The sequence below is a fragment of the Etheostoma cragini genome, chromosome 21 (assembly GCF_013103735.1).
Source record: "Etheostoma cragini isolate CJK2018 chromosome 21, CSU_Ecrag_1.0, whole genome shotgun sequence".
Classification (NCBI taxonomy): domain Eukaryota; kingdom Metazoa; phylum Chordata; class Actinopteri; order Perciformes; family Percidae; genus Etheostoma; species Etheostoma cragini.
In genome coordinates, this window is record NC_048427.1 from 5,214,397 (window position 1) to 5,228,141 (window position 13,745).

Sequence of the window (13,745 nt, forward strand, 5' to 3'; positions counted from 1 at the left end):
AGCGGTGGGATTCGAACCCACGCCATCGAAATGACTGGAGCCTAAATCCAGCGCCTTAGACCACTCGGCCACGCTACCATGTTAACCAACAGAGATAGACTAAAGAATTTATTTCAAATGCAGGTGTAGCCTACTCTACTGTTTAATTGTGTTTTAAGTTACAGATTGAACGGCAAAGGTTGCACAGAAATACTAACGTATCATTGCTAGTTAGTAAAGTTAGCTGGGGTAGCTAATAGTCTCGCTTTGCCAGACCATTCCACACGGAGTAGCTAGCGTTAACTACCAAAGTCAATTTTGTAAACATCCTGCACATAAATAAGTTAGCAAAGCGTCTAGCTTGCATTTTGTTCTGTGACATGTCACCTGTTGCACTCTACCTAATATATAACTATGTGTAGTCATAGTTAGAAATTTTGGCTAGCTTTCCGAGTTTCCTCACGAGGTGGAGTAACGTTACGTTACGCTGGTTTAACGTAAGGTAATTTGTTCAGTGCGGCTTTCAAATGATCTTCCGTTGTCGTAACTACAATATTCACGCGTTAGCGTTTGTATTTTAAATATTACAATTTAAATACAAGTATAAGTTTAATTAACTTAATCTCAGCTGGCTTTGAATTTTTGATAAAGTATTTACAGATCGACAGATTCTTCTACATTTTGCCTATGTCAGCTGTCAATGTCTATCTTATATTTCCGATAGCCGTGAAAGCAGCAGAACGCTGGAGCGGGGGCCGCGGGGCTGTCAGAAACCAGTGTTGTACGTGCGGAGGACTCACGGTGCCGTGGCGGGCGGAACACCCCTCTCAGGCCGAGCAGCTATAGTGGTGTGCAATACACTGCAATATCTGGTATAGATCACATACCAAGTAAATACAGGGTCAATATCGCTGATACCAGTATTTTTTTTTAATAATTAAGGAGGATGAATTTGCATGAATTTTAACCTAAATGTTTTGTAATTTTACATTTAGATTATTTATACGTTAAAACCAAGGACAGAAATGTCATATGCTGTATAAATATGTTGTGTTACCACTGTATCTTAAAGCCTTTTTTACAAATTATAGAGCTTGCTGTTGTTTTATTTTCGGCCTGAAAAGCTAGCCACACACCACTCCTCTTCCTCTCTACCATTTTTCTGCTCCGTCTCTGTACTGTACTGTGCCCACTTCTCTGTGTGTGTGCTGCTTTGCTGGCCGCTGCTGGGGCCCATAGATCGTTAATATTAAAATATACAGTCTATGCTGGGGCTTGGCTGCCTGGCTGCTTACTTGCTTGTTTTCCTGGCTCAGCCGAGTCACGTGACGGTACAACATCAAATCACAAGAGGGGGGAGGAGGAGCAAAGTGGGCCTGCTCCGTGCCTGCTCCGCGCTGTGACAGGACCACTTAAAACAGCAGCACTTACATAGACAGTCAAATCTCTTTTTTGATGAAACCTTAAGGATCGATCTTATTACATTGGTCAGTATAAATACCAAAATACCAACGTTGGTATCGATATTATCGATATTGTGGATCGATCCTCCCTCCGCTATCGGCAGCCGCGAACCCCGTGCCATCGGGATACATTGGAGAAATAGGACCAACCTAGTCGGGGCTTGAGGGGGAGATTTTAACTGCATCAGCTGCAACCCTGTCAACTCTAACTTCTAACCGAGACAGTCTGTCTGTCAGTCTGTTAGATTGACGAATTTGAAGGTGTGTTTGTTTCCAGGATATAAGGTAGGTTGTTTGTATACCACTTGCATCTAACCACAGGTAACAATAGACTAAACCAAAGTTAACCCTTTGGGGAAATTAACGTTGTAGCAAGCTGTAACATAATATACAACATGATTGCTGCTGCGTGAGTTCTATGGGAGCACATTGTGCCAGCAGGAGTGCAGGGACTTTATTTTGCTTGGTTCTGCGTTCCTCTCCACCAGCCAGCTGTTATAAATCCGGAAACACAATTGCCCTGGATTACGGTGAAACGTTTTTCTTACAGTACTGAATAACATAGATGTTAGTTGCTTATGGCTTACCATTGATTGACTTTACTTTTATGCCAATGATTATCACCTTGCAGCCAAATGTAAGATAACACAGACAACTTTCTCACATATGGCATTGGATGCATACATATGGTTGTGCAGCCATGATGCAGGTTTGTTGTCAACAAGTACTAACATGGCTGCCACAGAGTACCTTTAAACCTTTGTGTAGCTTTACTTTCCACTCAAAGCAATTCACTGCTTTCTGTCTACTGACACTCCTCACTCTCCTCTCTTTACAGTACAACAGCAGACATCATGGAGGATGATCTGATGTTCAGCATGGAGGAGGAGGGCAGCGCCAAGAGACCCCCTGTTCAACGAGGTGCCCCCAACCAGCTGGCCTCCTCCCTTAGTGACGCCAACGCCACTGATGACGACGATGATGACGACCACTTCATCTGCCCCATCCTGGACGACTCCGCCAAAGAAGTCTGTCACTACCTGAAGAACCGTGTTTACAACCGGCAGCTGTCAAACTCTCTCCCGAAGAGCAACTTTATGTTCAGGGTGAGCCAATGCTCCGGCAAAAAGAGCTGGAGGATTGTTTAATCATGCTCAAAAACAAATATTATTTGTTTTTTTTTTGTGTTCGTGCACTACTGTAAACACTCAGTTTGTCAATTTTCTGTGACACACCTCTTTCCCTTAAAAGGAGAGATGATCTGTACGTGCCTGCATACACGTATCAGTATCAGCTGGTTAGACACCTCTTAACTGCACTCTCTCTAAAGAACAGGAAGTACCAGAGTAGTTGCCTGTAAACATGACTTTCACGTCTTCTCAGATTCAAGCCTTTTGCACATGAGCAGTGAGCTACTACTCGGTCTCATCGGAGGCATTGGGCACCAGCCAACTGCTTGGATGAATGGCCTAGTGTTGTTTAAAGCAACAAGCAATTCATGTTATTTTAAATATTTTATATTTTTGACATTTGTTTGTTGATGAAAAGTCATCCATTTTCTTTACCTTTCTACATAGAATGAAACAGAAACGATGGCAGAACCTCAGTCGTACAATGTTTTGTCTCAGAGCGCACGGGTATGTTACAGATTCAATTCTATCTTCCTCCTCTCCCTCTTCACCAGTGACCATATCGCCTTCCTACTCCCCACATCACTCTGTAATTTACTGTCCTTTTCCTTCACTTAAAAAAAAATCATTTGTGGTGACATACTTTCCATCTACTCTCTGTTAATGACTGATGATATGTGTTTCCTAATCATTACATCCTCCCTTCCTTCACACTGTATTTCCGTACTTCATTAGATTAGTTTACACTAACAAGCACCTGGAATGTTGAGCTGTCATTTTAGACAGCTACACTGAAAAACTAAATTATATATTTTTTTGGGTTCAACGTGCAATTTTCTTTGTCTTTTTGGTTTCAGAAAGCTAATTTTTTATTAAAGGTGCTGCTGCTCTAAATGATTGTTTTAGAAAAGGACACGAATCCCACAAAGAAATTTAAGTTTAACATATGTTTTGAGCATGGCTCTGCACTAAAGTACCAAACCAGGCTGCACCATTTGATCCTAAGGTCTTGTGACCGGGCTGTGATATCTCTGACAGCGTGGAGAAGGTGCACGCCTCTGCAGCTGAACGAGGTCTGACGTAGATGTGTCTTCTGCTCCTCGTCACAACCAGACGTGACACTCCCGTTATAATTCTCCTCATGTATCTCCTCTTCCTAAATATAAACATGTCTAATTGCTAGGGTGGTACGAGGGAGACGTGCAGGATAGGTCGGGGTGTGGGTTACTTGTGCAGATTTGAATTACCAGTGACACTTGAACCGTAAGTCATACCAGGAAAGTTATTTTTTTTAGATGGCACAACTGCAGATGGCCATCTGTCATTTTAAAGATTGTGTGCTTGATCCTGGTTTGTGTTTAAGATATTTGTGTTTTTTTTATCCTGGCTTCCTTTTTTAGTTCCTGGTTTGCACTCTGTTACAAAGTAAAGAAATTTCCTCCTTAGAGCAGGCTCTAGATCACATTGGTGTGTCCCTCTTGTTGTGTTGATAAATGATCCATCTTGTAGGCTTCCCTAGCATGTCAGCTTTCTGCATTGAACAATGCAGAAAACTGACATTTAATTTGGTCATTTAGTGAGCACAATGTTTTTCCTGAGAGAGCACAAAAAAGCATTTGAATTGCCTTCTATGTACAAATTACATATCTTTTTTGTTGTTGTTGCATCAAACCGCTTACCCTTTTAGCAAACCTATTTGTGAAACACATTTTTCATTTTTTTGTTGTTGCATAAAAAATCCCATTCTGTCAGCTTATTAGTCGTGTTTGTTCATTGCAACAGGATCATTGGAAAAATGCGATTGAAAAGGCCAAAGCCAGGCCAGACCCCTGGGCGGAGTTTCATCTGGAGGACATCGAGACGGAACCTTGCATTCGTTACAGGTACCAATAACTCTGTGTTGTTGGAATCTACAGCGGTAATATACCTTTTTTCATGGCAGACATTTGGATTTGTTTAGCAGGATAAGCACAGGTGAGACACATTTTGTTAGGTGTCCCACTAAGCCATGCCAATGGGGCAGCATGAGAATCCCAACTGAGCTATCTGGGCACCCAAAAATAGAGGTCTATTCCACGAGGCAGCGGGTCCGGGTTTGACTCCAACCTGTGGCCCTTTGCTGCATGTCATTCCCCCCCGCCCTCTCCCTTTTCATGTCTTCAGCTGTCCTGTCTAAGTAAGGCCTAACAATGCCCAAAAAGCTGAGAGGAGCTGCACAGTCTGCTGATAATTCTCTTTTACATCCCTACGAGGGACCACTTTCACATCATGGACAGTCTTCTGACCAAAATATTGATAAGTAGCTTAAGAGGCAACATATTTCAGTGTAAGTGGACACTAAGAGATTCCCACGTTGCTCATATCTCAGGACATGGTGCTGATGTTAACTGTTGACAAACATTACTGAACTTTTGACTGGGAAAATTGACGCCCTTTTCTCACTCAGTCATTTTTGTTATCTCGTACTGGAGGTTTGACATTGGAGTGTGCACTCAGTTATTATGGTCAACATGGCAGCTACACAGACATAGGCAGCGTTAAATCAAGGTGTCAACACATATTTGAATGGGTGTGGGCAGAGAAGAAGGATGGTAATGAATTCCTGTGCGTGTGCGTGCGTGCGTGCGTGCGTGTGTGCGTGTGTGCGTGTGTGTGTGTGTGTGTGTGTGTGTGTGCGTGTGCGTGTGCGCGTGCGCGTGTGTTAGGCCTGTTACATTACATATCAGAACTTGGATTCGACTGACAGGAGGTGGGATTTGCCTTCATGTTATCTTTTCATGTGCTATTTTTACCCACATCAGAAAATCTCACTCCTCCTTTCCTCCATGAAGCACCCCTGTAGTATGAACTAGATGGAATGAATGTAACGGAACGCTGTGTTCCCAGGCCCAAAAGGTTTGTTGGCAGAAAAGATATTGGACGGGGAATAGAGCTTTTCTTTGAGTGGCGAAGGAAAGCTTAACAATGAGTCAGTAGTTTAAAGGCACTTCAGGTTTCAGCTGTGAAGACATGCTGCTGCACCTACAGTTTCCAGGATTTATTAACTCAGCACACACGCCCCCCCCCAAGCCAAACCGACACACTGACCCAGGCATACAGTGTGTACACATGTATCGTCATGTTGACTGTATGAGTTCTTCCCTGATTACACAAATTCCTTTAACCCCAAAGCCAAAAGAAATGAAATGAGGACACACATTAAAATCACACAAATCTTCTCTTTTTTAAATGTTTTTTTAACTGAAGTAAATTCAAAAGAGATAAAGGATTTCAGCTCAGTATTAGAGCCCATCCAGTGTGAGTTATTTGTAATGTAACAGGTGGCAAAAACAAACAAGTACCCTTTGTCCCCACAGAGCAGCAGGGTCACTGGGTCTGCTCTGTGGGGACCTTGACCCCCAGATGGACGGTCTCACAGCTGTTCTGCTGGAAAGGAGATGCTGTTTTACAAAGCGACAATTTCAAAAATATTAACTAAAAAGATTGGGCTGCCATTTTTAAGATTATTTTAATTATTGATTTTTTGTTTTATCTCTTGATTTTTCTATATTCTTATCTTATAAAGTCAGAAAATCATTCAAAATTAGCATCACATACTATCCACAGCCTAAGCTGACGTCTTCAGATTACTTTGTTTTGTGCGGCCAGCAGTCCAAAACACAAAGATTACACTTGAGCCTGAAGGAGTCTGCACCAAGTTGCTTAGCAATCCATCAGATAGATGTTGAGAAATGTCAGTTTGGAGCAAAATGTTGGACACAACAACTGACATTCCAGTCTTTAGAGCCACGCTGCAACATGGCTAAAAACCCAACTTTCTATGTGATTAGATAGATTTGTCCTTAGAATTCAACATTTTGAGCCACCTTTGAGTGAGCATAATCAATATAACCCTCTTATTTGGACTTAAGTCGCTGTCCCTTGTTCGCAGGTACAATGCCATCACAGAAGAGTGGGCTAAAGACCAGGTCCACATCAAGATGGCTGCCCAGGTATTACTGCTCCCTAAAACCAGATCATTTTGCCAGTTTTTTTAAAGAAAAAATTCCTAATTTCTTTGTCCTGTTTATTTATCTCAGCCGTTTGGGAAAGGAGCCATGAGGGAGTGCTTTCGAACGTAAGTTGAAATATTTTTCTATATTTATCAAGTCTCATACAGGGGTTAGTGCCCTTGAGATGCAGAAACGAAGGCTTCCGTGGTCTCAGTAAAGTAAACAAAGCAGTTTATGTCTATGGTAGTGTAGAAGTGGTGCAGGACACATTCTTCACATTTCTTGCACCAACTCTGACAAATTAGAGCCAAAGATGGTACTGAAAATATCACAGTAAACCAGCTTCTTAGCCTCCATTGAGTCCCTGGGTGATTTAACACTGCTCTGCTGTGTTTTGGCTTCTGCATGACACTGCAGAGTGAAAGGTATAATAGTCTAATTGTTATGTTTATTCCTGTTATGTGGGAATTGTCAAATAGACTTCAGCTGAATCCCACAGAAATGTAACACTCTGATAAAACTAGGATCTTAAATAAATAAATCGCCCAGCTCTTACAAGACCAAACAAGTTCAAAAAGAACATGTCTACCTGTTGGATTCTTACAGTCAGACTGTTGGTCTGAAGGAGTTTTATTCTGTGACCCAGGTTAATGCTTAAAAAAAAAAGTGGCTTTAGTTATGTATATTTATAAAGTTGTTTTATTTTTATCTCTGAGTCTACATTTATATGTAACTGCAATGCTGCTCTCTACTGTAATATCCTATTTCTTATTTCCCCTCCAGGAAGAAGTTGTCGAATTTCTCACACTGCAGCAACTGGAAGTCAGCATCTAATTATGTGACCAAGCGTTACATGGAGATGGTGGACAGAAATGTTTACTTTGAGGACGTCAAGCTGCAAATGGAGGCCAAACTCTGGGGAGAGGAGTACAACCGCCACCGACCTCCCAAACAGGTACAGGAGAAAGATCTACGGTCCGCTGGCGTTAAAAGGACAGGACAGTACGGACAACATCGGTTGATTCTTTCTCACAAGCACAATCCTATATCCCTTGTTATTTTGAGAATGGGAAGTATTTTGGTCTTAGATTAAAGGCTAAAACTATTGCTTATTTTTCGTTATAGATAGGTTGTTTGATAAATGAAATGTCAAAAAATTGAGAGCCCAGTGTTTGTCCAACCACAAGTCCGAAGGTTTTTTTACTTGAAAAATGAATCAAACAAATGTTTTGATATCAGAATAGTCCAGTCATGTTTTCTGTTGATCGACTAATTAATTGATTTATTGTTTCATCTCTACTTTTTTTAACTACAGATTTTTACTATGTTTGTGGATCTGTATCAAAAACTTGCTGGCACTGAAGGTCCTGTACTGCATATATGTACTGGTTGTTTAACTCTCTCTGATCCCCAGGTGGACATCATGCAGATGTGTGTGATAGAGATGATGGACAGACCAGGTAAACCTCTCTTCCACCTGGAACATTACATCGAGGGAAACTACATCAAATACAACTCCAACTCTGGCTTTGTGAGGGACGACAACATCCGACTCACTCCGCAGGTAAGCCACATTACCTTTCATGTTAGAGCTAAGACTTAACTTATGTACTTACTTAACTTAATCATCTTAATTTCTTTTGCAGGCCTTCAGTCACTTTACTTTTGAGCGATCGGGCCACCAGCTGATCGTGGTGGACATCCAAGGAGTCGGGGATCTCTACACTGACCCTCAGATCCACACAGAAAGGGGGACTGACTTCGGAGATGGAAATCTAGGTACAGTTTTCTTTTGATACTGATAAATTGTGGCTAAACAGTTTAAAACTATTAAAGAGACTTCATCCTGATAATACCTGTGTTCCAGGTGTGCGAGGCATGGCTCTGTTCTTCCACTCCCACCTGTGTAACAAGATCTGCAAGAGTATGGGCCTGACACCTTTTGACCTTTCCCCTGCAGAGAAGTCTCAGCTGGACTGCACCGACAAACTGCTTGTAATATAACATTTTAAGAATAATAAATGAAGTGAGAGCCAGGGGCAGAAGTTAGCTGCGGGTCAGGGTAAAAATAGTTCATACAAATAATGACAAGCATAAATCAAAATGGGGGGGAAATGTTTACATTTGCCATATTTAGGCATGACTGTGTCTGTTATTTCCTGTATTAGAATTAGTGTTTGATCAGAATCTGTATCTTCCATGTGTTCCGCTAGATCTGTTGCTGTTTCCTTTATACAGATTGATCTTGTTTTATTTCAGAGGTCAGCCCAGACGGTGCTAAGGGGCTGCGAGGAGCACTGCGGTTCTCCTCGTGTTCGTACCATGTCAGCAAGCCGGGCACCTCTGCTGTTATCCCGCTTGTCTGAGACGTCTTCTGCAGACGAGAGCATGAGCGACGTGGAATCAGTCCCTTGCTCCCCTCTCACATTCCCCTGCTCCCCGCAAGCTGCACATGGATTTATGGGAAAGTCCCCTATCGGTACATCCATGAACACTTTTATTATTACATATGTGTAACAGTATATTTGAATGTGGTTTATCATGGTGTCCACATTGTAAATAGTTTTGTAATATTTCCACATTTCACAGGATTTTCTTTTACTGGAATGTACGAGCATGAAAGAATCAATAACAACAACACAGTTGAACACAAGGTAAGCAAATGCAATTCCAAACAAATCACAGGAAAATGACGCTGTGTCACATTTAGCCAAATATTTTGCCATAACCAATTTGTTGTTTTTTAATTCAGTTTACCTCAGGTCCATGTTGAGATCCCAGAGCTCTGAGTTTATCTTTTTTTGGTCCTTTAACATTAGCATCTATTTTCTTTTAATAAAAAAATATATAAATTCCAGGGAAACGAAGCTGCAAATATGTGCAGTCATCTTCATCCGTCACAGTATCAACATTTTCCCCTCTAGTGCTGTATGTTCAGTATCTTACCTCAACATTCTTGATAATATTCATGTACTGTATGTAGTAATATGTAGGTAATATGAAAATGAAAAGTGGGTCGAAGGTGAACAAAAGAATTGGTCTTGGCTAAAAGTGTTGGCTGCGTTATAATATTAATAATAATAATAATAATCTTAATTTATAAGCACATTTTACATTGAAAAAAAATCAAGATTAAAATATTTCAGTGCTACAATTAACTTTATATTTAGGCCATACAAAAAAAAAATCTCCAGAATTAAACAGGATAAAAAGCATAAAATAAGTGATATAAATACTAAAACAAAAAAATACAACTGTGGGATAACATTAATGAAAGGCTTTATAAAAGTTAAGAAGTTGTTAAAAACTGAGCCGCTACAATTTGAACCAGCCAAAGTTATCTGTTTTTTTTTTTTTTAATTAAACCCAAAGTGCAATAATCTAGACATGATGATGTAAAAGCATGACTGAAATCCTCAATATCAGCACGAGAAGGGAGAGACTTGATTTTTGAGATGCTCGTCAGCTGGAGGCAACATGATTGAACTTTGAGCTATACTGCCTGCAGTGCTGCCACAATACCCGCGAGTCACCACACTGTTTTTTCAAATCTTTATTTTTGTCTGCAGGAATCTGATAGCGGCGGGGACAGCGGCTACCCCAGCGAGAGGAGGAGTGAGGGGGATCCAAATGACCATGTAGACGGGGTAAAGATTTCCATTTGACATTCATTTTGTCCAGAAAGAATTCCAGGTTTTCTTTTTTTAGCAGTCCGTCAAAAAGACTGTTAACCTATAGATAAACAATGCCAAGAAATGAATTTGTTTATGTCTGACTTATACCAAGTAGACATACAGTATAAGATATGGTATAGATATGGTATATATTCTGTGTATATATAGATACATTTGTAAGCATACTCTGGCATGTTATCTTAAACAAACATGTTAGACAGTCATTTCCTCTTCTCCACATGAAGTCTGACTGTAGGTTTTATAAATGCTCTTTATTTCACAACGTAGGTCCATCATCGCATCCAGAGACATTATTCTGAGTCAGATGAGGACAGTGTCAGACGGGTAAACAAACATAGACAACAGTGTGTAAACCTCATAATCATCATCACGATCATCAAATAATCCTCCTCTAATTTTTCTCATCCTTGTCTTTCTTCACTTTTCCAATTTACCAACAAAAGCTGTTCCTCACATTTCCTCTAATTTAGCTTCTCCTACTCTTTATGTTCCCTCATTAGAGGAAGATGGTAACTCCTCCAAGAGTCTCTGCAAACTTAAATTCAGATAACGCAATGTTGATAACGATTGGGTGAATTTTTTCATGGAGGCTTGTGAAGCCAGGTGTTTACCTGCTGTCTTAGAGCTATAAAGATTCTAACATGATTCTCAAGTTGAAATTTGAGTACACAAGGTGTCAGTATTTCAATGTTAACTCTTCCTTTACTTTTTATAGTGAATGAAAACAGACTGAAAATGCTAAATACAAAGAAAAAAAAAACATAATTTCGGACCAAAAAACCACCAACCTCTGTTTCACTAAGTTTGCCATCTTGCTAATGACAACTTTGTGTGTGTGTGCTCTTGTTCCCATGCTTTACATGGCTTTTGCATTCACTGAGGCCAACAGGGATGAACTCCTCCAGCTGTGTGTCATTAATCAGTAAAAACAGAACAAAAGCAGACATATCTGGATGGGTTCAACCCTGAGTGGGATTTGTCAGCCAGCATTTGATTTGCCATCCTCATTTAATTAGTTTTCTGATTATTGTAATAAAGAACAGGAGGTCACATTCTACCTTCTTCATTCCTTCTCCTTCCTCTATATCTCGACTGCCTTTCTCTACTCAGCTGACGGAGGAGAAGTGGAGCTTCTACCATTCGTCTCGTTCTCACGTTCATCGGCCGTCCTGTGTGGCCACCGAGGTGGAGCGACTCGACAATCTGCTGCAGAAGAAGATCGGCCAGTCGATCCTTGGAAAGGTAAAACATCAGATTGGTTGGTTTGACATCAAAAAAGATTATACATATGGCTGGACTGAAATCAACTCACACTTGCTTGCCTAAGGCAGCAACACACCTTCAGATTATTAAATTCTACAAAACTCACACATGACGACTATTTTCCCCAATATACACAGATGTGTTTTGTCTTAACAAAGAAAAAGGAGCACATATTAAATGCTGATCCATTGCTGACTCTAACATATGAATTGTATACAGTACAAATGTACCGTATATGATGTATACTAATCTTTTATAGAACACTGATTTAGCTAGTATACAAGAAATTGACATACTTGGTAGTTTTATTCTATCAGGAAATGATACATGTTCAACATGTTTTCTGAAGATGTAATAGTTATTTTTGCTACAAGTAGTATTGCAAAACCCGGTAGACGGAATTTCACCAAAATTGGAACGCATGGTCTGATGGTCTGTGATTGATTAAGGTTAGTTTCATTGGTTGAGTATAATCCAGATGTCCTTCCTCCTAAACCAGGTCCACCTTGCGATGGTGCGGTACCATGAAGCGGGTCGCTTCTGTCAAAAGGACGAGCAGTGGGATCAGGACTCGGCCATGATGCACCTGGAGAGAGCTGCGCAGTGCGGAGAGCTGGAGGCCATCGTAGCCTTGGGACAGTGCTGTCTGCAGCTGCCTCATCATATACTTTCAGACATGGTGCTGGAGGTACCACACAGCTATTTAGCCTTTTGGTTTTTTTTGCACTGTGCAGCCTTGTGCTTGCTCTAATATGTCTGTGTTGTTGGTAGGATAATGCTGGAAACAAGATGAAAGGTTTTAAGTATCTGCTGCAGGCTGCTGAGGCTGGCGACAGATCTTCTATGATCATAGTGGCCAGAGCCTTTGATACTGGGTTCAATCTGTCCGCTGACAGGTTAGTGAATGTTTTAATGATTTTAACTCGGTATGAACAGTGGACTTGTATTTTTCAGTGTAAGTCAGTAGATAACTATTTCCTTTTATTAAACACACAAATCCTAGTCCAACAGTCATGATAATGCCGCCCCCTACAGGGAGTTTTTATCTATTTAAAGGAAGCACAATTTTAACTATTTTTGATGCTGAAGGTTTGTGCATTCTTGGTTTTTATTTTTCAATCATCCAGAACGCAGGACTGGGAGGAAGCAATTCACTGGTATGACAGTGTGTTGAAAAAGTCAGACTATGACGAGGGGGGAGAGTTCGATGGGACGCAGGACGAGCCCCGCTACCTGCTGCTGGCCAGAGTTGCAGAGATGTACCAAGTAGGAGGCTACAACCTCAGAGCAGACCCACAGAGAGCAGGTTTGACTCTATTCTCCTAGCCTCACTGTGCTAAATATACTTTAATACACCTGCATACTTTTAGGAAATATTCCACTGGAATTTGCCCTGTTTCAACCAGGCAAAAAGTAATAGAAACTTTTAAAATCCCTGCTGCATTACCCATGTGATGTGTCTGCTGTTAATCCATATGATCTCTACACATGATCATCAAAATCTCTAACATGGCTAAATACACTCTTTCTATCTCATGCTATTGCAATTTATTTGAAAAACGTTGCCCCAAAACATCTCAACAATATAGACACCAGAGAAGTGGTTTGAGAGACTTATGAAACTCTGGGTTGTCATTGTGCTCCATTATAATTGCTTTGATTCTTAACTGACTTACCACAGCTTTAAATGTTTCAGAGCTTACATTTATACATAAGAGTTTTTTTTAGTGCAATGTACCTATTATGTAGAATAATGTAATGAGAATGGGCAAAATTAAAAAAAAATGTAGAGACTCACCAAACTTGTTCTGTGTTCTGTTACAAGTTTCCATTAACTGATGTAGATACAATAGCTTCCCTCCTAACCTGGCCTGCCTCCCTCCCTGCAGGTGATCTGTTTACAGAAGCAGCAGAAGCGGCCATGGAAGCCATGAAAGGCCGATTGGCTAACCAGTACTACATGAAAGCTGAGGAAGCCTGGGCACTAATGGAGGAGTGATACTGGACACACATTTTTATTACAAAAAGGCCACAGGAGTTCATTTTTACATATTTACGATACAACCTGTATGGCTACAGTTTACATATTTTTATTACAAAATGTTCTGCAAAGGGTGTGTGTGTGTGTGTGTGTGTGTCTCTCCTAGTTCTAGGATCAGACTTAAATACGGTTTCTGCTCTTCTTTTGTTGCTTGTGAGTCATCCTGGCTTTTCTTTAATTTC

General features: G+C 40.7%; 1 protein-coding gene and 1 non-coding gene across 2 annotated transcripts; one reads left to right on the forward strand and one right to left on the reverse strand.

The window, feature by feature from the left end:
* Window positions 1-78, reverse strand: trnal-uag. Its single transcript has one exon. It is a non-coding gene; the product is annotated as a tRNA-Leu (tRNA).
* Window positions 79-2,093: 2,015 nt separating this feature from the next.
* Window positions 2,094-13,543, forward strand: eef2k (eukaryotic elongation factor 2 kinase). The gene is given in 21 exon segments (XM_034859409.1): window positions 2,094-2,151; window positions 2,289-2,548; window positions 3,020-3,079; window positions 4,355-4,455; window positions 6,504-6,564; window positions 6,652-6,689; window positions 7,348-7,519; window positions 7,979-8,128; window positions 8,211-8,343; window positions 8,432-8,559; window positions 8,824-9,043; window positions 9,154-9,218; window positions 10,134-10,211; window positions 10,527-10,583; window positions 10,760-10,813; window positions 10,816-10,830; window positions 11,370-11,501; window positions 12,022-12,210; window positions 12,294-12,418; window positions 12,650-12,828; window positions 13,412-13,543. Coding segments are annotated over 21 exon segments (2,370 nt in total). The 5' UTR covers window positions 2,094-2,108; the 3' UTR covers window positions 13,522-13,543.
* The last annotated feature ends 202 nt before the right edge of the window (window positions 13,544-13,745 follow it).